The 27,328-nt window shown below is 37.6% G+C and overlaps 1 protein-coding gene across 3 annotated transcripts in view; it reads right to left on the bottom strand.

The window, feature by feature from the left end:
• The window catches only part of S1P (membrane-bound transcription factor site-1 protease), a 329,279-nt gene that overhangs the window by 258,210 nt on the left and 43,741 nt on the right, over positions 1 to 27,328 (bottom strand). For all 3 annotated transcript variants that reach the window (XM_067145648.2, XM_067145647.2, XM_067145649.2), the window contains exon 4: positions 7,897 to 8,014. In XM_067145648.2, coding sequence (XP_067001749.2) covers positions 7,897 to 8,014 — 118 coding nt within the window. The remainder of the gene's footprint in view (positions 1 to 7,896; positions 8,015 to 27,328) is intronic.

Below are 27,328 nucleotides of genomic sequence, written 5' to 3' on the forward strand. Positions count from 1 at the left end.
ACGGAAAACCATTTTCAGGGCTGCCGATAGTGGGATTCGAACCTACTATCTCCCGGATGCAAGCTCACAGCCGCACGCCTCTACGCGCACGGCCAACTCGCCCGGTCACAATAATTATACAAACTTTCATTCAGAACATTCATAAAAAGGAAATCCCAATTTCTGAAATGCGCGGGAATCTCACTATGTTTACTCTTCCACAAAACCATAATTAATGCAAGCAAACAAATCACATACTTTTACACACATTCCACATCGCTATCACACAACACGTCATTCTCACTCACGCTCACTCGATTACAGAAATTCTAACCATAATACACTTCGAAACTACTGTCATTACTACTTAATGACCCAACAATTAATCCATCTTCACCACCTTCCATATCAGCTCCTACTTGCACCACTTTCATGCCAACAACACTGCTACTTTCGACTCTCTTATCAGAAGTTTCATTAATCTCAAAGTCACCATTTTCCCACATAATGGACCTAACTTTACTCTCCTCACGTAGACTTAAATCAAGAAAAACATCCTCATGATGTATACTCCGTAAACACTCTTCACTTACTAAACAACCTTCATCAACTTCACAAAAAACTTCACTTTCAATTTCAGAAACTTCCACAAGATTATCGATCGCAACACCGCTATACCATCATCACTAGCACAAAGTAAGACATCCGACACATCTTTCTTACTTTCATCACGCCCCCTATTCTGAAGATCCCTCTGATAATCGATTTCACTCTCTACTTTATCAAATACTTCCCTTAATATTTTACCCCTCTCGTCGATCTTACTGGACAATTGATCAAATTCACCTTTCAACTCTTTAGTCTGATTATCAAGTAGCGATTTAAACATACTGAGCATTGAAGCATCACCTTGATCCCCTACATTCTGAGTTTGAGTCGGATTACTCGATTCCTCACCAATCGTTGCCGATTGATCTTTCCTACTATCAGCCATTTCGCTATTCTCACTTAAATTAGATAAACTCGATGTGGTGGAATTCTTTTGACTTCTCTTATCCTGATTCATAGTACTAGCAACTGTAACAATCTCTATTTCTCAGTCTTATAATACTCGACTCGCTACAACATTTCTTCATACTCCAAAATATACATGAAACATATGAAACACTTCACTGACATAGTTCGCAGAATTCCAACCACACCTGACAAGTGCACCTACGCTTATAAGCCTAACAGATGTACCAATCATTCAGCCACACGTTGGGAAGCCAATTGTAACTTTTTTGATGATAATAATAAATAAAATCATGAATAAAAATATATAAATAAAATTACTCAAAAACTTAATAAAATTAATAAGCATAATTAACCGAAATGTCCGTAGTATGGGCGCCAGAGTTCACCAGAATGGATCCCTCGAATTTAGATAAGAGCATGATAGACTTTATATCCCAGGGCGTGTACATAATGCTGCGTACTGGTACATCTGCTGCAGGCCTTACCTAACCTCCTGAAAACGACTAATTAGGTAGGAACTGCACCTAGGTTCATCAATAACACTGATTCTAAAATAGCTAACTATATTCTTAACAAATTCCGTGCATGAGCACCTCATCAACATACAACATTATACATATAATACACATATAAAATATTGCTGGAAGACTCCATATTTACAACAACAACAATAATGAAAACAGTGGGAAAACGAAAGCGAGAACTAAGCTACCATTTGTAGATAGTCCGATGAACAATGTACATGTATGAAGATAAATACCCTTCACTGTCTCTATATCAATTCGACTTCCCGATTCTCATAATCGGTAGTTATCACATCACACAGACACTGTACCTTGTACTACTGTGTTCACATATTTTAACACTTGTTGTAAAGATATATACACACGTCTGTCGATCCTCAACATAAATTTATGGAAAGTCTGAGATAGCTTTCACCAACATATAATGTTAGGCCGCCACAAGTGCTACAATACTTAATGCGCAAGCACTCTCCACAATCAGCCACTTTCCATGAACATAACAAGACTACGTACCACGAACGTTTGAAGTCCAGTCCACTGAAGCCGTGTCACTCCAGTACCGTGTATCAGCACCACTTCCTTCCCGTACAGTACGTCAGTTTTAGTTGTAGTTATCTTCCTTCTCGTTCCTTTACAATCACCTCTACAATCACCCTTACAATGTTTTTGGTTGCCGCCGTATGATCAACCTTTATAGACATCAACATCCCCCTCCTCTCAGATGATACGTCTGGATTGGTGCTTGCCAGCCAATCATGAGTGATCTCAAATCAAGACCAAGCCCTGAACTACTTCTTCCTCCCAAGACAATAACAAACTCTGGGGTATATTCCATGAATCACCAAACTTTCCTAATACAACAACAAGCTCATCCCATCAGGCTGGGATATATACATGACTCATGAACTTCCCGACACAAATACATCACAACAAACACTGGGGCAGCCATATGACTCATTCAAATTACCAGAGTTATTAAAGCAATGTTTTCCCACTCGTGCAAAACAAATTACTCATACCTACATATGTGGATATCTTCCAGCTTACCAATATAAATGGCAAAATATACAAATGAAATAATAATAATAATAATAATAATAATAATAATAATAATAATAATAATAATAATAATAATAATAATAATAATAATAAATCGAATACTGACAATAATATCTCTAACTTCTACATATAATTCGGGGGTGTGATATATGTACTATCACAGCGCTACAATCCCCAATTCATATTTACTGTTATACTTCATTTAGTGTATGTACTCTGAATTGGTGTATAAAATGTATAAAACGTAATACAACAGAGAGATAGAACGCCTGCGTATTAAGTATGACTCTCACACCAATGTACGTACTTCAGAGTGAAATATAAAAGATATTGCACTTACCTCCTTGCTGCAAACGTCGCAGAATATAATTTTCCCATCCAACATGAAATGGGGAAACTCCTGCAACCACTGTTTAATTAAGGATGTCTTAGAAGCTGCCATTTTCGGCATAATGCACACACTGAGCAAACGGACGCACTGAAAGTTTCTCACAGAATGGAATGAAGAGTTTCGTTTCCAGCAGGTCAATGGACACTGTTCCCCACATCATAACACACAGACTAAGGGACAAAGGGAGTATTCACAGTGGGAGGTTCTTAAGGACTTCCGGGGAGTGGTAATGGGTTTACAGCTTCACATTGTGTCTGAAAAGAATTTCAAGAAAATACTATTCAAGATACTGAAAACAAGTCAGCAAATATTTTTAAGTTTCTCCAACTAAATATAAAAATGTTTTTAATCGATTTAGGGATAACATATAGCAATTATAGGAATATAGGCAAAAATAGGTTCTAACGCCAATTTAGGCATTTTTAGGCCCCCGTGTGCTAGGTTGGGCTCATCAGTTGGTACCTAGCACACCTACCAAGACGCATGGCTAGTGCATACCGTGGTGGCCACTGCGTAGGCTACTTGAAGCCACCGGCAGTGCCAATGCACTATGAGAGACTTTGTCTCACTACCAAAAATTGATGCCTGCTTGTCCATCAGATGATATAGATGTTGATTCCCATAGGGAATCTGAAATATTTGTCCCGAATGAGTAAATTTATAATACCAACCTAGCACACGGGGCGAAACGCTGGCAACCAGGAATGAGTTAGCTGGAAAATTTATAATGTCCAATAATGGACCATTTATATTGGTATTATGGCGTAAAGTTCTGCAGTATACACGCTACGTACACTAGGAAGCAAGACCTTCGTGCTCATGTCATCGGTGACGAAAGTGCAACCAACATTATCACTGATCTTAGAACCATCTGTGAAGATATGTCTCACGGCCGGATAATGGTGAACGAAGTCCTAAAAATACCTCCGATAAATGGTAACTCCTTTTCTAATCCTGGCCTTTTCTTCAACCTGATTGATGATTATTTTTGTGCTTTGGTTCAAATACAGTTAATTAATCATTCTTCTATCCTTCCAGTCCAGTTCTATTTTCCTCATAGTTCTAAACAGTAGTTCCCAATTCTCATTGTCACAAGCTTTTTCGAAGTCAATGAAGGTAAGATAAATTGTTCTATTCATTTCCATCCTTCTTTCCAATAATATGCATAAGGCCAGAATTGCTTCTCTTGTTCCTTTGCCTTCTCTAAATCCAAATTGGTCTTCTCCAACATACTTATCTACTTTTCCTTTTATTCTGTTGTTAACTAAATGAGTATCTTGGAGGTAGGTTAATATTGACACTGTTCTATAATTGGTGCAGTCAACTGCCCTTCCTATTTTAGGTATGGTAATGGTTCTGCATTGTGTGAAGTCTTCTGGCATGATTCCTCTTTCATAGCATTCATTTATTTCTCTTGCACACTTCTTGATGTCTTCAATTAGATTATTTTCATTCTTGAAGTCCTTATCATCGTACAGTTCTTCTGTGTATTCTTTCCAGCGAGCACATATCATTGTCCACCAGTAATATTCCTTCTTTATTGTTTACTACTGCAGATTTGGTTCTATTTTTGTACTGAACGGCACTTATTTTCTTATAAACTTGATCCTGTTTTCCCTTTTTTATAGCTTTTTCTATCTCGTCAGCAATGCTTTTGGTCCATTTTTCTTTTTCTTCTCTGCGTTTGGTTATGATCTGATTTTTAATCCTTTTGTAGTCATCTAGATTGTTTTCCTTCATGAGCTCATTCCTTTCTTGAATTAGGTTTAGTATTTATTCTGTCACTCAAGGTTTTCTGGGCTCCAATTTACTTTTTTCTAAAAGCTCATTTGTTGCTTCAATTATCCTCATCTTGATGTTATTCCACTGCATTGGCTCATCACTTCCATTATCTACTTTATTGGTTCGTTCTTCAAAAGCCACCTTTGTTGCTGCTTCTTTCAGTCCTACTCTCCACTTCTTTTTTGATAATGTTGCACTTGGGTAACACAAGTGTATGGTCACCATCTATCTATCTATCTATCTATCTATGTCAAGATAGCTGTGGCATGATTTTATCTGATTTCTGTATCTTTGTTTCATTTTTTTTTTTTTTTTTTAATGGCTTTACCTCGCACCCACACAGATAGGTTTTATGGCGACGATGGGATAGGAAAGGCCTAGAAGTTGGAAGGAAGCGGCCGTGGTCTTAATTAAGGTACAGCCCCAGCATTTGCCTGGTGTGAAAATGGGAAACCACAAAAAAACCATCTTCAGGGCTGCACCCACTAAATGCAAGCTCAGAGCTGCACGCCCCTAACCGCATGGCCAACTCGCCCGGTCTTTGTTTCATTAGTATATAATCCAACTGAAATAGTCTTTTGTCTGGCGCCTCCCACATGTACCTTCTTCTAACAGGAACTTCACATAATGTGTTTGTAATAACCATATCATTTTGACTGAAGAAATCTACCAAAGTTTCACCTCTTTCATTTGTTTCCCCCCACACCAAAATGTTCTACTGTCTTATTGCCTGTGTGGGATCCCACTATTGCATTAAAATCGCCTATTATTGTGACATTATCTTTTTCTTTAGTTAGTTTTAATAGTTCTTCAATATCTTCATACATAGTCTCCACTTCTTCCAAGTCATGAGCCGATGTTGGGAAATATGTCTGAATTATTACCAAGTCCACATGTGCACTATTAATTTTCACCATCATTAACCAGTTGCTGACATGGTAGGTACTGCAAACATTATTTGACCATTTTCCTCTTATTATAAGTGCCACTCCATGCTTTCCTCTTTTCTCTCCACCATTATGAATTACTCTAAACTCATCACTGTAGAAGTCTCCATTTCCTTCCCATCTTGTCTCACATATACATATATATATAATTCTTCCTCATCTGGTCTTTCACTTCATCCAGTTTTCCACTTCCAATAGCGCTCGTACATTCCATGTTCCGATCTTCATGGTGGTTTTACAGGGATTTCGCTTGCTAATGACCTGAGAAGCCCTCTTACCTCTCCTGCCAGATCTTGAGTTCCAAAATCCATGATCAGAAGTTAACGTTTCCTCATTAATGTCAGCTTCCATGGTTGCATTCTACTTGGGATATCCTTAGGATCTTTAATAGAGCGGTTTCCCGTTGCCTTCTCCATTCTATGCCATTGACCAATATGTATAGGTCCATCTGCCTTTAGGGGCAATTTCTCACCCTAAGGACAAGAGAATGCCCTGACGTCAATTCGTTCATCCACCCTCGGAGGAGGCTGTTGACGACATTGAGGGGGGCCGCTTATACCGGTGGTCACTCAGTCCCCTTTTAGTCGACTTTTACGACAGACAGAGGTTACTATGGGTGAATTCTAACCCGCAGCCTACACCTTCCAAAAATGAACTGTAGAGTAGACACGATTAATAAAATATTCTACAATATGTATTTTTGATTAGTAGTATCACTTTATAAGAGATGACATTTTAAATTCCTTCAATACTGGTTACAAGAGATGGAGCTTTATATTTTGGGGATTTATCAGGGACCCGAAAAGCGAAAAGCAGTAGACCGCTCCAGCAGTCCTCAGTATTATCTTAAATGCAATGCTCTATTATGTGACATAAATTTTCAGCGACGAAATACCTAGCAGCCTAGGGAATACGACATGACATAACATATGCATATTATTCTTACATGAAGCCAGTTCTTTAAAAAAAAAATAATAATAATAATCCTGTGATTTTGTTGTCACACCATCTCCTTTAATAGGCTTATTGGGATGATTTTGGGACCGATGAATACGAAGACCTCTCGTACCTTTAACAAATTTATTGCAGAGATGACAGTTTTATTAACTCAGCGTCAACTACAGAAGAAGTTTGCAAATTTATTCGTAATTCACACGCTGGACACATCCACGAGTCAGCAGTGCTAGTAAAAACCTGAACTTCCACATCAGAGATGCCAGCACAAATTCCGTGAGTCCTCGAATGACGTATCTCATAGAGAAGTAATACATTGGATCTAGCGTCACCTGATTTCCTACACAGACGACAGGCAATTGTTCGTTATCTTCTATTTGACACACGCAATAACAAAGAATAACTAACTTAAACGTTGAATATCATACTGGAAATACACGATGTGTGAATACTAACAAAACATGACTACCATTCCTTAGTTGGTGTAAAGGACACCTGGGTGGTGTTAACTAACACAGTATACCTTTCGAAAAGGTCAAGGAGAAATTTTACAAACAACGACATACAAGAAACTATAACCTTGCACCGGGGTGCTGTCGTCTTGTTCACAGCTAAACTTAAGAATTTAGTGGAAACATTACCAAAAAAAAAAAATAATAATAATAATAATAAAAATAAAAAACCCACAATCACATATGTAAAACACACTAACAAACTTTACAATCATTTGTTATTTTGCTTTACGTCGCACCGACACAGATATGTCTTATGGCGACGATGTGATAGGAAAGGCCTAGGAATGGGAAGGAAGCGACCGTGGCCTTAATTAAGGTACAGCCCCAGCATTTGCCTGGTGTGAAAATGGGAAACCACGGAAAACCATCTTCAGGGCTGCCGACAGTGGGGCTCGAACCCACTATCTCCCGATTACTGGATACTGGCCGCACTTAAGCGACTGCAGCTATCGAGCTCGGTAAACTTTACAATCAGTCGGTGAATCCCAGAATAAGCACAATTTGGTTGATTTCAAAGAGATGGCTTGACTGAAATCAATGGTCTAATCCACAGCCTCCTGCAGCCCTTATTTTTATACACTACCATTTTCAAATAGGCTCTCTCCTCATCAATCCCAATTCCTTAACATCTGTTTCTTCTTAGCACCTCTTCTGGATTTGAATCTCTGAAATTGGGATCCAGAGGTCAACACTCTATCAATGATCCACAGAGGGAGCTAAATACCAACCTGTAATACCCATACTCCAGAGGGCATCTGCCTGTAATATAGAGGTGATCTGCCTAGGAATAGCTCTCAGCAGCCGTCTGCTAGTATGCCTGCCTGTTGACTGCCAGAACTGATTATTCTGTAAAAAAAGAAAAAAAGAAAAAAATAGAAAAAATTACACAAGGATCAGACTAAACCTTCAGATAAAAGATATAAATGTGAAGTAATGGATGTAATGTGTAATCTGGATAAACAGAGGAGACGAAGAAAAAGGCAATATTATCCGAAAGCATTTTGATGTGCATCATTTAGTTTTTAATTAATTATATGCCACTAGAGATCTTTTATACACCTACATCACATCGAGTGACAAACAGACCTTCTTGCCCTTCAAAAATTCGACAGCCTCTACCGGGTTTCAATCCACAATGTTAGGATCTGGAGGCAGACATCCTACCACTAACTCACAGAGGGAGCTAGTATAAAAATTAGGCCGCATAATGCATGGTAGCAGGAAGGGACCCACATTGGGGGCAGTCCTACCCAGGGAGTGGCACCCCTGCCTATGTGAGTCCCAGAGCACACTGACCTGGTGTGTAACATCTGGTATGGGTCCCAGCTCAGGGTTACGAGTGAAGACCTCAGCGGCATCTACGGCGGAGAAGGTGGACTTCGATACGGTGGAGATGGCGGAAGGGCAAAAGCTATAATGCCTGTACTACAGAGGAGTGGCTATGAAAGGCGTCAGACTCCATGTTAGGGACAGCCTAATTTGGAACCTGGCAGTAGGTATAAAATGCCTCTGGGTGTTGTGAGCCCATCGTAACAACAGCCTATATAGATAAAGCAGATACGGTGCCTCAGAAAATGTTAGGGCGTCCCCTACCGAAGAAAGTGGAGAGGAACCATATTTGCCCCTACCTGGCTACAGCTGGATAAAAGGAAATGTTGATGTTGTTGATGATGATGATGATGATGATGATGATGATGATGAGTGCATAATATCAAATACAGTAAATACTGTGATAATCTGGAATTATGAGATCATCATGCATAAATTTTGCAACTAGAAAATGAGAATGTCAACAAGCATGCAACCGATAATTAAGCAGACATAGTTCACTCAAATTTTCTCTGTACCTGCACACAGCAGTTTCAATGAGTCTTTCATTGAGGATCTCAGACCTGGGCCGCAATACCATTTAATCATAGTACTGACAATAAATATAGAGCAGAACAACTTTTTAAAACTCATTTCAAATCACATGTTCCAAAAACCTCTCAGTAATTAATGAAATTATGAAAAAAGTTATGGCTCACAAGGGGTACACAGATTTCAAGTCATAAATGTAAATTACTAAGTAGATTAGCACAATGAAGTTGTGATCAAGACTTTCAAAGGTATATTAAAAAAATACAAATCAATAATAATAATAATAATAATAATAATAATAATAATAATAATAATAATAATAATAATAATAATAATAATAATAATAATGTGCTGGGGTGAATGGGTCTAACTACAATGTCAAAATTAATTAAAAGCTTAAACTGAAGGTTATATTTTCAGAACTCAAAATTTAACAATTTTTACAGGTACCAGTAGCAATCATTAACCAAGATTGGGAAGAAATCCAAGATTCAGAACCTTAACACCTTGGGCGTTAAGCCCCTAGCTTTACATTTCCTGAGCTACAAGCTCAAATTTACAAAGAGCACAAATTTACTCAAGGGCAGAAATCCCCCTAATTCAGGGAGCACTTGCTCCCAAAATACAACATCTAGCCTTCAAGAGGCATTTCTTAATCTTACAAAAACATTGAAAAAGAGCGAACAGGCTCTCAGTTTTCCACGCTTACTCGAGGCAACCTCAATTTACAATTACAGGCCTCTCAAGGCACAACTTACAATTGGAAAATTATTATACAGGGGTATTTAATTTAATGAATGTAGGTGTACCCTGCACTCCAAGATAATAAACACTAAAAACCTAAAGGACTCTAGGCCGATGAAATAGGGGCTATTCCCAAACTACTGAGGTGACTAGAATAGAAATTACATTACCACATTACAGAATGAAAAACAGTTATGAAACGTAGTCACCTCAAACCAAGATGAAAGGGAGCTCGAGAGGGTACATCACTCTCTATCCCTGATTTACAGTTAGAGATATTATGAAGTTTTTACATTAGCCAGCAAAAAGTTACATTTTTATAAAAGTAGGTTACATAGTTAATGAATCGGACCTTTCCCTCAGGTTAAACTGCGGAGTTAGCAAGAAAGAAAGATGTTATGTGGCCATTACCTTGTAGATGTACTGCTGGCCGATGAAAGAGGCCGCCCGCCTCCTGCTTTGACATGCATACTTAGTAAGATGACGATCAGTTGGCCAAGAGACGTGCAAAGCCGCAGTTTATAAACCCCCAGGGAAGGTTCGAGATCTTTCATGAATAAACCAGCCACACCCTCTCAATTTTATTGGTCAATTTAAAAGTTACACTCAAAATCGAAGAAGAAGACTGTGATAGGCTGAAAATTATTTACAGAAATTTGGGATTGGCTAGATTCAAAACTGGCGGAAATAAAAAGGAAATATTGCCAACCCAAAAATAAATGAACATCAATCAGAAAAAAAAAAACAGTTATGAATACAAAACTTCTTTGAATGATAACTTCTTATACCTCGCGGTGTGCATGAACATAGTTTTTAGTGGTGTCCTCTGTGGAAGAATGTCCATTCTTCTTGATGAATGTCAAACAAAACAAGTGGAAATTCACTCAGGATAGGAAACAGTACAATAACAAAATTACATCATATTTCTGTGGTGACATCTTCTCAGTAAAGTTCCAAGTTGGTGTAGTTTCAGTTTCACTGTTTTACCAATAGGGGAGTTAATTTAGGCGCTAGTTTTAAATGTGCGGCATTAAGGTGTCCCTCCCGGAATAATAATAATAATAATAATAATAATGATAATAATAATAATGATAATAATAATGATAATAATAATAATAATAATAATAATAATAATAATAATAATAATAATAATAATAATACCTGGAACCTGGAAAAACAGTACTACAAGAAACCCTCGAAACAATGAAGCAAAAGTTGGCCGCATTATCCAAGCACCTCAAAAGATACCAAAACACCAGGGAGAAAATCACAGAACGCAATATTTGAAAAAAATGAGAAATAGTTCTACAACAATCTGAACGAGAGAACACAAGATGCAGCACAAGATAGAAATACACCCAGCGAGGAAAAAATTCACAGCTATTGGTCGGGAGTATGGTCGAACCCAACAGAGCACAATGCTGAAGCCCATTGGATCAGGGAACTGAAAGACAGAACTAATGACGTGAAACACATGGCAACCAAGGCTGTTGAGATCGCAGAAATACAACAGAGCATCAAGAAACTGCAGAAGTGTAAGGCCCCAGGCATTGATCGCATACACAATTATTACTACAAGAAATTTATTTCCTCCTGACTCAACATTTCCAGAAATTTTTAGACAACCAGGCAACATTCCCAGCTTTCCTGTGCACTGGCATCACATACCTGAAACCAAAAGACGAAGATCTGCAAAATCCAACAAAGTATCGACCTATAACATGTCTATCTACTATCTGTCTGTTAGGTCATCAGCCCAGAGGCTGGTTGGATCCTCAAATAGCACCACCAAAGGTTATGCGGTTATAAGGAAACCACAAAAACCAATGTCAGCACCGAAATGAGGCGTACTAGGCAAGACTAGGAGTGAGATAGTTTGCCATTGCTTTCCTCACTGGGTCAGAAAGTGCTATTGCAGCATGACTGACCCTATGAGCAGCACCTTTCATAACACTCAGATGCACTAGTCGTGCTCTGAATGTCATTACTCAGCACCACCCATACCCCAGCAGCTTCCATATTGTCACAGCCATGGATGAGACTGGGACTTCGGTGGAAGCTACACTTTACTCTGGCCTGTGCCAAGAGATGGATACAAAAGTACTGTATCCATCATGAAATGGCAGCAGGCAACTATCTACTATATATAAGATATTTACATCTATAATAGCCAACAGAATTCTCAAACACTGTGAGAAAAACTACATCATTGCCGAGAAGCAAAAGGGTTGCAACAAGAATACCAAGGGGTGCAAGGATCAACTGATTATTGACAGTGTGGTCCTGGAACAAGCACACCATAAATCCAGGAACCTATACACGTGCTTCATTGACTATCAAAAGGCCTTTGATTCAGTACCACATACTTGGCTCATACATGTTCTGGAACTATATAAAGTTGCAACAAGACCCATACCAATACGACGAGGGATCTTCCAAGGGGACTCATTGAGTTAATTATGGTTCTGCATGGCATTACATCCACTATCCAACCTATTGAACACAAGTAGGTATGCTTAAAGTAAATACAAAATTTTAATATTCCACCTTCTCAATACTAAAAAATCATTTGATGTTTTTACAAAAACATTACAATGATATTAAAAGGTACTAGTTTTGGTCCACTATGGACCATCATCAGCCTAGCCAAATTACAACAGTAAAAGACATAGTGATAAAAATAGTGTGGAGAAATGAGAGAGGATCTAGAAGGATGGGATGGTGGTGGAATGACAGATAAAAGTGAAAAAACCGTATTTGCAAATAATGATAAAAGTAACAGAAGTGTTCACAATGACAAGTAAAATCTTGTGAAGTCACGTAAAAACTCTTGATGAGATAGTCTTTGGTTAGCAGTTACTCCTGTGTTGCACGATTGACATATATAACTACGTATATGCTTCTAGAAAGTTGTAGATGTAAGTTCCACTTTTGCGTAGAGGGAAGAATTGTCCGATGAGACCAGCACAAGATTAAAAATTGTCAAGTTGAACCTTTTCTATGGTGGAATGAAAGGCTTTCTGTGTTAAACAGAAGTAGTCTCAGTTCAATCGGGACCCCAATGAACCTGGGGAAAGAAGATAGTATTAACGCGGCTAATCGGATAGAGAATAAGCGAGGCACTGGAAAATATAAACGATGACTCACCTTGCGCTGCGTGGAACAAACTTGCTGTATTGAATGCAACTTACGGAATGAGCGTAGCACGGAGTAGATCAGCAGGAAAGGGGTAGGTGAATACGGAGGGGAGGAATGACGCAAGTGGTGGAGGGTGGGAGGGATGGGAAAGGTTCAAGGCGGGGTAGACGGGAGAGGAAGTGATGGTGTTTGTATTGTCGGGGGACCCTTAATTGACTTAAAGAAAGAATTTTGAACGACCGATTTGTTTTTTCTGTAATAAGTAATGAAAAGGTCAAATAAAATATTGGGTTTCTCAGTTATTTTGTTAAGGTTATAGTTGGCATTAAAGTATTGATCTAAATGAATGTAAAAGTTCTCTATTATATTGAGTAGATGTCCTTTCTTAGCTATTTTGAGAATGTCCATGCCTGTTTCAATATTCGTGAATTTGTGGTTATAGTCGACCATATGTTGGCCGATAGCTGAAAATTTGTTGTATCTGACTGCATTGAAATGTTCTAAATATCTAATGTTGAAGCTCCGGCCGGTTTGCCCCACATAAGAAATATTAGAGCATGTATTACATTTAATCCTGTAGACGCCTGATTTTGTGTACCTATTTATTTTATTAATATGTGATGTGTTATGTAAGATTTGTGTGTTGTTGTTGTTGGTTTTAAAGGCTATTTTCATACCTTTTTTCTTTAAAACATTGGTGATCTTGTGAATTCCATTGACGTAAGTGAAGATGGAAAAAAGAGTCATGTTTAGGTGGTTCTTTTTTAAGTGTGGTCTTGGGGCGAAATTTATGTTTGTTAATGATGTTTTGTATGAAATGGCTATTGAAGCCATTGAATCTGGCAATGTAGCGGATAGTATTCAATTCGGTATGAAGATCTTTTTTATTCATAGGAACGTTGAATGCTCTATGTACAAGACTGTTATATGTTGCTTTTTTGTGGGGGAGGGGGTGAGCTGAAACTTGTCGGATTGTAACGGCCGATTGGGTGGGCTTTCTGTAGATCTTGTAGGTTAAAGATTCCTGTTGTCTAGTGATCGTAATATCCAGAAAATTGATTTTTTGATCTACTTCCGACTCCAATGTGAATTTAATATGCGGATCGATGTTATTAAGTGTTTGAAGTGTAGTGTGAGCATCTTCCAAGTTCTCATTGATAACTACTAGGACATCGTCGACGTACCTAGCCCAAAGGAGAATATTGTCGAATTTATTGTCGATTTTAGTATTCTCGAGAAAGTCCAGATAGATTTCTGCGAGAATGCCTGATGCAGGTGAACCCATTGCCAGACCGTTTTGTTGATAGATGGTACCATTAAACGTAAAAAAGTTGTTATTTACGACTAATTTCAACAATGTAATGAAATCTTGAATTTCCAATTTACTCAAATGACTGTTTTTGTGTAAGTTACTTTTGATGATGGGAATTAATTTAGAAATTGGAATGCTTGGGTACATGTTTACGATATCAAAGGAGTGAAGTGAGTAATGAGGTTGCATGTTAAATTTATTAAGTTTGTCTATTAATTCAAAGGTATTTCTAACCGATTTATTGGATGAAAAACGGTAATTTTTGCTTAGGAACTTTTGAATAAATTGTGCGGTTTTATATAAAGGGCTCGGTCTAAAATTGATGATTGGACGAATGGGAGCACCTGCTTTATGAATTTTTGGAAGAGCTCTAGCCGTAGGAAGCCCAGGGTTCATACTTATAAGCTGGCTTTTTTCATGTTCAGTGAGTAGGCAGGAGGAGTTTTTTAAGGTTGGTTTGAGGAGTCCTTGGACTTTTTGTGTGGGGTCTTTTTTAATTATGGAAAAGGAACTATCTTTAAGGAAATCTGATATATTCATTCTTATCGATGATTACGGTCATGTTGCCTTTATCGGCCTTGGTCACGATTAGGTCGTTGTCCTTAATTTTTTTGTTTAGGGTGTGCAGGAGCTTCAAATCGGTTTGTACATTCCTGTTATTAGAACTGGCGGGAAAATTAGGTGAATTATTGCGAAAAAGGATGTTATTAAGTTTCTTTTTGATGTCATATCTTAATTCATCTTGTGTGTCTAAAGGCGTTTTAGAGATAGCTAATTCCGATTCTGTTATCATTGTAATAATTGAATTGGTTGTGTTCAAATCGGGCCAGTTATGTTTGGGTCCCTTGGCTAAAATTCCTTCTTCATTTGGATTTAGGGGAGTATTGGATAGGTTAATTACGGGCAGATGAAAATGGTTACAATCGTCTGCTGGTCTACTATTGCGTCTAATTTGATAATCTTGCGATTTGGATCTCTTTAATTTCTCCAATTTATTATCCAAAATATGTTGTTTCTTGGTTAAGTCTATAAATAATTTATCTTCAACTGATTGGAAGAAGATTGTCCAATGCGCTTTAGATAACAATTTTGTTGCCGCAAGGTGAGACTCGTATAGTTTGAGGTTAAGGAATGATTTTCTCCTATAAAGAAACTTGATTTCATCTTTCAACCAAATTTTATTAGTCTTAGTCTGAGTTTTGGAAGTTTGTGATGTGATACGATGTTTCTTTTTGTTGTGTCTTAAGAAATTTGGCGTTAAATCAAGATGAATTAAGATATGACATCAAAAAGAAACTTAATAACATCCTTTTTCGCAATAATTCACCTAATTTTCCCGCCAGTTCTAATAACAGGAATGTACAAACCGATTTGAAGCTCCTGCACACCCTAAACAAAAAAATTAAGGACAACGACCTAATCGTGACCAAGGCCGATAAAGGCAACATGACCGTAATCATCGATAAGAATGAATATATCAGATTTCCTTAAAGATAGTTCCTTTTCCATAATTAAAAAAGACCCCACACAAAAAGTCCAAGGACTCCTCAAACCAACCTTAAAAAACTCCTCCTTCCTACTCACTGAACATGAAAAAAGCCAGCTTATAAGTATGAACCCTGGGCTTCCTACGGCTAGAGCTCTTCCAAAAATTCATAAAGCAGGTGCTCCCATTCGTCCAATCATCAATTTTAGACCGAGCCCTTTATATAAAACCGCACAATTTATTCAAAAGTTCCTAAGCAAAAATTACCGTTTTTCATCCAATAAATCGGTTAGAAATACCTTTGAATTAATAGACAAACTTAATAAATTTAACATGCAACCTCATTACTCACTTCACTCCTTTGATATCGTAAACAATTACCCAAGCATTCCAATTTCTAAATTAATTCCCATCATCAAAAGTAACTTACACAAAAACAGTCATTTGAGTAAATTGGAAATTCAAGATTTCATTACATTGTTGAAATTAGTCGTAAATAACAACTTTTTTACGTTTAATGGTACCATCTATCAACAAAACGGTCTGGCAATGGGTTCACCTGCATCAGGCATTCTCGCAGAAATCTATCTGGACTTTCTCGAGAATACTAAAATCGACAATAAATTCGACAATATTCTCCTTTGGGCTAGGTACGTCGACGATGTCCTAGTAGTTATCAACGAGAACTTGGAAGATGCTCACACCACACTTCAAACACTTAATAACATCGATCCGCATATTAAATTCACATTGGAGTCGGAAGTAGATCAAAATCAATTTTCTGGATATTACGATCACTAGACAACAGGAATCTTTAACCTACAAGATCTACAGAAAGCCCACCTAATCGGCCGTCACAATCCGACAAGATTCAGCTCACCCCCTCCCCCCACAAAAAAGCAACATATAACAGTCGTGTACATAGAGCATTCAACGTTCCTATGAATAAAAAAGATCTTCATACCGAATTGAATACTATCCGCTACATTGTCAGATTCAATGGCTTCAATAGCCACTTCATACAAAACATCATTAACTAACATAAATTTTGCCCCAAGACCTCACTTAAAAAAGAACCCCCTAAACATGACTCTTTTTTCCATCTTCACTTACGTCAATGGAATTCACAAGATCACCAATGTTTAAAAAAAAAAATGGTATGAAAATAGCCTTTAAAACCAACAACAACAACACACAAATCTTACATAACACATCACATATTAATAAAATAAATAGGTACACAAAATCAGGCGTCTACAGGATTAAATGTAATACATGCTCTAATATTTCTTATGTGGGGCAAACCGGCCGGAGCTTCAACATTAGATATTTAGAACATTTCAATGCAGTCAGATACAACAAATTTTCAGCTATCGGCCAACATATGGTCGACTATAACCACAAATTCACGAATATTGAAACAGGCATGGACATTCTCAAAATAGCTAAGAAAGGACCTCTACTCAATATAATAGAGAACTTTTACATTCATTTAGATCAATACTTTAATGCCAACTATAACCTTAACAAAATAACTGAGAAACCCAATATTTTATTTGACCTTTTCATTACTTATTACAGAAAAAACAAATCGGTCGTTCAAAATTCTTTCTTTACGTCAATTAAGGGTCCCCCGACAATACAAACACCATTACTTCCTCTCCCGTCCACCCCGCCTTGAACCTTTCCCATCTCTCCCACCCTCCACCACTCACGTCATTCCTCCCCTCCGTATTCACCTACCCCTTTCCTGCTGATCTACTCCGCGCTACGCTCACTCCGTAAGTTGCATTCAATACAGCAAGTTTGTTCCACGCAGCGCAAGGTGAGTCATCGTTTATATTTTCCGGTGCCTCGCTTGTTCTCTATTCGATTAACCGCGTTAATACTATCTTCTTTCCCCAGGTTCATTGGGGTCCCGACTGAACTGAGACTACTTCTGTTTAACACAGAAAGCCTTTCATTCCACCATAGAACAGGTTCAACTTTGTCAATTTTTAATCTTGTGCTGGTCTCATCGGACAATTCTTCCCTCTACGCAAAAGTGGAACTTACATCTACAACTTTCTAGAAGCATATACGTAGTTATATATGTCAATCGTGCAACACAGGAGTAACTGCTAACCAAAGACTATCTCATCAAGAGTTTTTACGTGACTTCACAAGATTTTACTTGTCATTGTGAACACTTCTGTTCCTTTTATCATTATTTGCAAATACGGTTTTTTCACTTTTATTTGTCATTCCACCACCATCCCATCCTTCTAGATCCTCTCTCATTTCTCCACACTATTTTTATCACTATGTCTTTTACTGTTGTAATTTGGCTAGGCTGATGATGGTCCACAGTGGACCAAAACTAGTACCTTTTAATATCATTGTAATGTTTTTGTAAAAACATCAAATGATTTTTTAGTATTGAGAAGGTGGAATATTAAAATTTTGTGTTTACTTTAAGCATAGTCTCAACTCAATACGGAACCTAACAATGAAGTTTATTACTTTTAACAAGTGGGTATGGAGTTAGCATTAAGAACAAGCGAGAAGAACTATTAAAAATCAGCCACCTACTCTATATGGATGACATTAAGCTGTATGCCTCTACCAAACCCCATCTCCAACATCACTTCTCAATGACCAAGATGTTTTCTTCAGATATAGGCATGTGGTTTGGATTGCACAAGCAGTTTCACTCACCCGGTACCAGGTACATCATCCTAAATCTGCAACTGAACATCTTTCACTCCTGAGATCAGAAGGTGGTAGGGGCTTCTTATCCATTGTCAATTTACACAGCAATCTGATATCAAATCTAAGAGAATATTTCCACTTGAGAGCTGATACATCGTGTCGTCATCAAGCTGTTTGCAGAGCTGATATAAACTATACACCTCTCAATCTGTCATTGCCGGAAATGCCTGTTTCTACCCCACCTACAATGGAGATGAATATGGCCACGTGGAAGCAAAAACCTCTTCACGGGAAATACCCCCATGAACTGGATCAGCCACATATCGACAAACCTGCATTGCACACTTGGCTGACCTACTCTGGTCTTTTCCCAGAAACAGAAGGATTAGTTCTGGCCATCCAAGATCAAGTAACTGCTACACGGAAGTACCGTATATTCATCATGAATGATCCAACAGTCATCACAGACAACTGCCACCACTGTTCCAGAACTACAGAGAGCATACAGCACGTCATCTCTGGCTGCCCACACTTGGCCAACACTGATTATAAGCCCGACATGATCAGGTAGCTAAAATCATTCACCTGAAACTTTCTGTAAAATGTGGATTTCTTCAGTCATCAACTGCATATTGGAAATACACACCTCCACCCCTTCTCAAAAACTCTTCATACAAACTACTATGGGACCGAGAAGTCATAACTGATGTTACGCTCAGCAAAAATACACCAGATATTATTCTAATCAATAAATCAAAAGATCTGCATCCCTTATAGAAATTGCTTGAAATACCTCCAATCTGCAAACAACAATAGCCACAAAGATATCAAAATACACAGAACTGGCAATAGAAATACAACCCCTATGGAAACTAGAATCAGTCACCACAGTTCCAACAATAATATCATGTACCGGTGTCATTCTGCACAATTCTCTGGCCGCATTAAAACTGCATCATCACACATACATTGAACTACAGAAAGCTACCCCCCTGAGCACCTGCCACATTGTAAGAAAGTTTCTAGGAACGACTTTTCCTCTGACTTACGCCCAACAGCACGAAGTTCAAGGCCACAGTTTCAGTAATACTGAAGAACAGATTCCCAAAAGGGGGAGATTAGAAGTTGTTTAGCGACATCATCTGAGCATATTTATTGTATAAATGTATATGTTGTCATTATTTCTGTTGTAAATATTTGTAGATATATTTTCCTATAGTTTCATAATCAAGAAGGTGACTCCTTACTTAGGCCGGGTCAGCCCATTATGTTACTAGCACAAGCCGAGCCTTCCTAAATTGATGTAACAATAATAAAGATAACAACAACAACAACAACAACAACAATAATAATAATAATAATAATAATAATAATAATAATAATAATAATAATAATAATAATAATAATAATAATAATAATAATAATAACAACAACAACAACAACAACAACAACTAGTCCACCTATTCAATATTTATTGTTTAATAATCTCCTTAGATTATTTTATACAATGACAATGGTACATGTTTCGGCTTTATTAAGACATCATAAGCCATTAAATGTTACATTTGGTCAAGACATATCATATGATTATAAAATTCATACATATTATCTTGTATATTGTACATGTTACAAATATTTAATCCTTTTTTAAAATTAACACTGTTATATAATTTTTTAAAAATTACATGTTCAAGCTGAATATTCTTTTATGTTAAATTTAACAAAGATTATATATTGTGGCATTTACAATCTACAAGATAGTATGAATTTTATAATCATAAGATATGTCTATTCTGAAGGTGATCGGGATCAAATACCGAGAATAAAGAATTGTCTACAATCTGTATAAAAATCAGTCTGCAGCGATAAGGATCGAGGGCTTTGAAAAAGCAGCAGCAATCCAGAAGTAACTGAAGCAAGGCTGCAGTTTGTCCCCCACCTCCATTTCAATGTTTATATAGAACAGGCAGTAAAGAAAATCAAAGAGGAATTTGGAAAGGAAATTACAATCCAAGGAGACGAAATCAAAATCCTGCGTTTTGCTGATGACATTGTTGTTTTATCTGAGACTGCAGAAGATCTGGAGAAACTGCTGAATGGTATAGACAGAGTCTTGGGGAAGAAGTACAAGAATAAAATTAAATAAGTCCAAAACAAAAGGAATACAATGCAGATGAATGAAGTCGGGTGATGCAGGAAATATTAGATTAGGAAATCATCATCATCATCATCATCATCATTTCTTCGCTTCAGCAAGCTGGGTGCGGTTGTGTATGAGCCTCCTCCAGTTTGTTCTATCCATCCACAGATGCTGCTCATATATGTGACACCAGTTCACATCTCTAATTTCAAGGTCCTTCATTGTCTGTTTTTCCCAAACATCACAAGGTCTTCCTCTTGGTGTCTTCCCAGGAACATTGTGTTCAAAGTATGTTCAAGGAGTCCTGTGAGGGTTCATTCTTTTCATGTGACCTTACCATTGCAATCCTCTTCACTACTAGAGTCACCAGCAAGCTTCTTTCCAATCCAAGCTGTTGTCGGATATCCACATTCCTTATTTTATCCATTTTTGTTTTTTGTAGACAAGAACGGAGGAACTTCATTTCTGTTGCCTGAAGACGACTCTTTGTTGGTCCAGTAAGTGCTGCTGCTTCCAGGCCATACGTCAATATAGGTACTAGATATATTTTGTAGAAGCTGATCTTGGAAGCTAACGGAAATGTTTCATCCCAAAGTATTTGACGTGTGGAAGCTTTCTGTATTCTGTTACTAATCTCTTGATGTATGGTATTGTCTGATGACAGAACACTACCTAAATACTGGAAGTTGTCTACAATATCCATCTCCTCATCTCTAATTCTTAGACGAACAGTTGGAGAGTTTCTACTCATCACAAAGCCAAATGTCTTCATTTTGCTGATTATGAGACCTAAGGTTGTAAAAGCTTCATGCCAGAGATCTAGTCTAGTTTGTACTTCTGCTTCTGTCTCACCCCATACCATTACATCATCAGCAAAAACCAGGGCATTAGTTGTTGGATCCTTTCTCTTAACTGCTTTTAAAACTTCATCCATTATGATTATGAAGAGAAGTGGGAAAAAAAACTTCCTTGCTGGACTCCACTCTTCGTTTCAAAGCAACCTGATCTTCTATCCTGGACCTGAACACAAAACTTGGTTTCATCATATAATCGTTGTACTCGCGCTATAATGTCGTCGGGCATTTTCTTATGCCTCAAACATTCCCATATATGCCTGCGTGGTACCTGATCATATGCTTTCTCGATGTCCAGAAAAAAACAGTTATAAATGTTTTACCTCTCTCCCAATACTTCTCATAGAGCATTCTGGTGGCAAAAATGAGGTCTATAGTTGATCTATGAGGTCTAAATCCATGTTGTTCCTCCTCAAGTGTAGGTTCAACATAGATTCATAGATTTTGAGGCCATGTGACAGCAGAGTTATACCTCTTTGGTTGGTACATTTCTTTCTATCACCTTTTTTCAACAATGGGATGATAACCCCTTGCTTCCAGCCATTGGGTATTACATTCTCTTTCAAGATTCTATTCAGTACCCTGTACATCCACCGTTGTCCTACCTCTCCTAGTGCTTTGATCATCTCAACACTTAATTCATCTGATCCAGTTGATGTGTTGTTTTTCAGCTTAGATATTGCTGTCTCAACTTCGAACCATGTCAGACTAGTGGTATTTGTGCTGCCAAAATCATAAGGTTCGTCGTCTAATGGAGTGACAGTTTCATTATATTTTTTATGAAAAATTAGGAAATGAAGTCTTAAATAAAGTAGAGGTGTGTTGTTACCTGGGTAGTAAAAGAACTAATGATGGCTGAAGTAAGGAGGACATAAAATGCAGACTAGCACAAGCAAGGCCTTTCTTAAGATAAGAAATATGCTTGTTTCAAACACTGATATAGGAATTAGAAAGATGATTTTGAAGACTATCGTCTGGAATGTGACACTGTATGGAAGTGAAACATGGACGATAACTAGCTCAGAAAGAAAGAGAATAGAAACTTTTGAAACGTGGTGTTACAGAAGATTGCTGAAGGTGAGATAGGTAGATCAAATCACAAATGAAGAGATACAATCAAATTCGTGAGAGAAGATCGATTTGGCTAAATTTGACGAGAAAAAGAGATAGAATGGGTCACACCTTAAGACACCCAAGACTTGTTCAGCTGGTTTTTGAGGGAAGAGTAGGGCGTAAGAATGGTAGTGGTAGACCAAGGTATGAATAAGACAAGCAGATTAGAGCAGATGTAGGATGCAGCATTTACATAGAAATGAAAAGATTAGCGCAGGATAGGGTGGCATGGGAAGGTGCATCAAACCAGTCTATGGACTGATGACTCAAACAATGATAAAAACACCAAAAAGATATGTCTTGACCAAATGTGAAATTTAATAATTGAAACATGTACCATTGTGATTGTATATAATAGCTCTAGCCTACAAAAATTTACCACTTTTGGTGAAAGAAGGTGGTTCGTATGGAAAACAATGGGGTGATTTCGAAAACACCAACCGTTTTGCCATAACATTTTATGTTATTAGACATTTTATATATATTACTGGGGGACTATGGAATTAAAGGTAGATTATTAAAATCAATCGAAGGCATTTATGTTGACAATTGGGGTTCGATGAGAATTTATGGTAGAATGAATTCTTGGTTCAGGGTACTTACAGGGGTTAGACAAGGCTGTAATCTTTCACCTTTGCTGTTCATAGTTTACATGGACCATCTGCTGAAACGTATAAAATGGCAAGGAGGGATTCAGTTAGGTGGAAATGCAGTAAGCAGACTGGCCTATGCTGATGACTTGGTCTTAATTACAAGATATTAGAATCATTCCGTATTGACGGTTTCCACTTTACAAAGGTGAAAAATGAGAGTATCCTCCTAATTCAATACAATAAATATTCCGTCATTAGACGGAGTACACAAATTCAAACATGTTTCGGCTCGTTTGAGCCATCTTCAGTGAAAAATGAGGGGAGATTTGAAATAATTGACATAATGTAAGTTGAAAAAATGCTAAAAAACATAATGAAGGAGCAAATGATAAAACAAACAAAAGAGAGCCTAGACGGAAACAAAATTAGTACAAATATACAATATTTACATCAATATGCGGAGCAGAAAACAACTCACTGCGACAAAATTCAGTGAAAAGGTGTTAATTTAAAATAATTATTGAAACTAAAAAAATGTGTTAACCTAAGAAAACAAAGGAATGAAATAACAAATGATGCAGACAGAAATGAACAATAGTAGCACATGGTGAGGTTGTGGACCTCATAGTTTACAAAATATTGTTTAGTAACAATAACAAACAGGTTGAAATCACTGTCAAAAATCATCCCTGTAGAAACCCATTACATTAAATTGGTCAGGAGGGGAGTGGGAGCAAACATTTTTGAGAAACCAAGCCTGATATGACGTGCAGGCGAAAAGCCTGTGACAAGGAAAAAACACCAATGAAATTTAAAGCTTTAGAAACAACAGCATTCTCAAAATCTTCTCAATCTAGCGGTCCCTTTCTTGATTATTGTTTCATAATGTTGGCTGGTGTCTTGCCTTATTATAAAGGGTCGGAAGGGCTGCGATATAAAGTTGAGAAGCTGTGTTAGGCAGAAGACAGATGCATAGTAAACTGTAAGTGATCTAGCGGAAACCGTCAATGAAGCTCTAATCTGTAATGGAAAAATGAGGTTGTGTGAAAAACATGGGGTGATACGTAAAAAGTGTAGAATGGGTGTGAAGAAAGCTTAAACAAAACAGGTTGAAATCACTGTCGAAAATCATCCTTGTAGAAACCCATCACATTAAATTGGCCAGGAGGGGAGCGGGAGATTTCTTCACACCCATTCTACATTTTTTACTTATCACCCCACGTTTCTCACACAACCTCATTTTTCCATTACAGATTAGAGCTTCATTGACGGTTTCCGCTAGATCACTTACAGTTTACTATGCATCTGTCTTCTGCCTAACACAGCTTCTCAACTTTATACCGCAGCCCTTCCGACCTTTTATAATAAGGCAAGACACCAGCCAACATTATGAAACAATAATCAAGAAAGGGACCGCTAGATTGAGAAGATTTTGAGAATGCCGTTGTTTCTAAAGCTTTAAATTTCATTGATGATTTTCCCTTGTCATAGGCTTTTCGCCTGCACGACATATCAGGCTTGGTTTCTCAAAAATGTTTGCTCCCGCTCCCCTCCTGACCAATTTAATGTGATGGGTTTCTACAAGGATGATATTCGACAGTGATTTCGACCTGTTTGTTATTGTTACTAAACAATATTTTGTAAACTATGAGGTCCACAACCTCACCATGTGCTACTATTGTTCATTTCCGTCTGCATCATTTGTTATTTCATTCCTTTGTTTTCTTAGATTAACACATTTTTTAGTTTCAATTATTATTTTAAATTAACACCTTTTCACTGAATTTTGTCGCAGTGAGTTGTTTTTTGCTCCGCATATTGATGTAAATATTGTATATTTGTACTAATTTTGTTTCCGTCTAGGCTCTCTTTTGTTTGTTTTATCATTTGCTCCTTCATTATGTTTTTTAGCATTTTTTCAACTTACATTATGTAAATTATTTCAAATCTCCCCTCATTTTTCACTGAAGATGGCTCAAACGAGCCGAAACATGTTTGAATTTGTTTACTCCGTCTAATGACGGAATATTTATTGGTCTTAAAAGCAGATTGTCCCGAAAGCCTTCAGTCTAATATCTTGGAACTTGAAAATAGGTGCAATGAGTATGATATGAAAATTAGCCTTTCGAAGACTAAACTGATGTCAGTAGGTAAGAAATTCAACAGAAATGAATGTCAGATTGGTGATACAAAGCTAGAACAGGTCGATAATTTCAAGTTTTTAGGTTGTGTGTTCTCCCAGGATGGTAATATTGTGAGATTGAATCAAGGTGTAGTAAAGCTAACGCAGTGAGCTCGCAGTTGCGATCAACAGTATTCAGTAAGAAGGAAGTCAGCTCTCAGACGAAACTATCTTTACATCGGTCTGTTTTCAGACCAACTTTGCTTTACGGGAGCGAAAGCTGGGTGGACTCAGGATATCTTATTCACAAGTTAGAAGTAACAGACATGAAAGTAGCGAGAATGACTGCAGGTACAAACAGGTGGGAACAATGGCAGGAGGGTACTCGGAATTAGTAGATAAAGGCTAATTTAGGAATGAACTCGATGGATGAAGCTGTACACATAAACCGGCTTCGGTGGTGGGGTCATGTGAGGCGGATGGAGGAGGATAGGTTACCTAGGAGAATAATGGACTCTGTTGTGGAGGGTAAGAGAAGTAGAGGAAGACCAAGACGATGATGGTTAGACTCAGTTTCTAATGAATTAAAGATAAGAGGTATAAAACTAAATGAGGCCACAGCAGTAGTTGCAAATAGAGGATTGTGGCGACGTTTAGTAAATTTACAGAGGCTTGCAGACTGAACGCTGAAAGGCATAACAGTCTTTAATGATAATGTATGTATGTACGTATGTATGTATGTATGTATGTATGTATGTATGTATGTATGTATGTATGTATGTATGTATGTATGTATGTATGATGTTCAAGATTAATGTAAATTTAAGGAAATTTGAAATCATTTGATCATGTTTTGAAAATTTCTACCAGGCATCAAAATAGGTGAAGAACACTAATATTAGTGTGTAGAATTCAGTTGGGAAAAGTCCGACTCCATGGCTAAATGGTTAGTGTACTGGCCGTTGGTCAGAGGGGTCCCGGGTTCGATTCCTGGCAAGGTCGAGAATTTTAACCATAATTGGTTCATTCCCCTGGCATGGGGACTGGGTGTATATGTCGTCTTCATCATCACTTCATCCTCATCATTACACGCAGGTCGCCTACGGGAGTCAAATCAAAAGACCTGCACCTGGCCTCTTCAGAGGCCACATGCCATCATCAGTGGGAAAAAAAAAAAAAAAAACAGAAATGTTATCATCATGTACCTTGTACAAGATATCAGTAAAAAAAAAAAATCCTAAAGTTCTTATATTATGCAACTTTACAGGAATATGAAGATAATTTTAACGCTTATAAAAAAAAATTGCCAATCATAACAATAATGGGTGGAATACATAATATTATGACTTTCTATCTGAAAAAAAAAGAAAAGAAAAAATCTATGGGTGTAAGACACTCCTAGCACCCTTAAGAAAATAAAATACAACATCAATGTTATATTGTCCAGCTATATCTGTTTTGAGACTTGAAAGGGATTTAAGTCCTTCCAGTTGGGGCTACCCAATAGACAGCAAGTCTACTGGTGGGGCTGTCACCTCCAAGCCTCTAAACAGGCTCTGAACAGCATTTCTTATACATTTAAGTAAGGAACCTTTCACTAGCACTAGGGGCATGTGACACTTTCAGAACGATAAGCACTTGTGGCAGATTCTTTGTCTTACGGCAAACAGAATAACAACATAACAACATTGAAGATAATACATGCCACAAGATCTAAATACCATCACAAAAGGATCTGCCTGTTAAACTAAATAATAATATGTTTAAATCCTTCATAACGATGAAGTACCACAGCAGTTGATCGAAGCAGCATCAAAATTATATGAAAACAAGTTGATTGCACTCACAGTTAATGGTACAATTTCACCATGGAAACTAATCAACAGAGGAGTACGCCAAGACTGCGGTCTCTCCCCACTGCTTTTTTTATCATATACATGAATGTCCTTATAAAAGTCTGGAGATGCTTCCCCCACGGTAGTCTAACAATCAACAGACACCTGAAATTAGATACATTTCTATATGTTGATGACTATTTGCCAGCACAGAGGATGACTGACAATGCTCCATACATCATAATATACGAAACATGTACCACTTTTAACCA

The sequence above is a fragment of the Anabrus simplex genome, chromosome 4, assembly GCF_040414725.1.
Source record: "Anabrus simplex isolate iqAnaSimp1 chromosome 4, ASM4041472v1, whole genome shotgun sequence".
Taxonomy (NCBI): domain Eukaryota; kingdom Metazoa; phylum Arthropoda; class Insecta; order Orthoptera; family Tettigoniidae; genus Anabrus; species Anabrus simplex.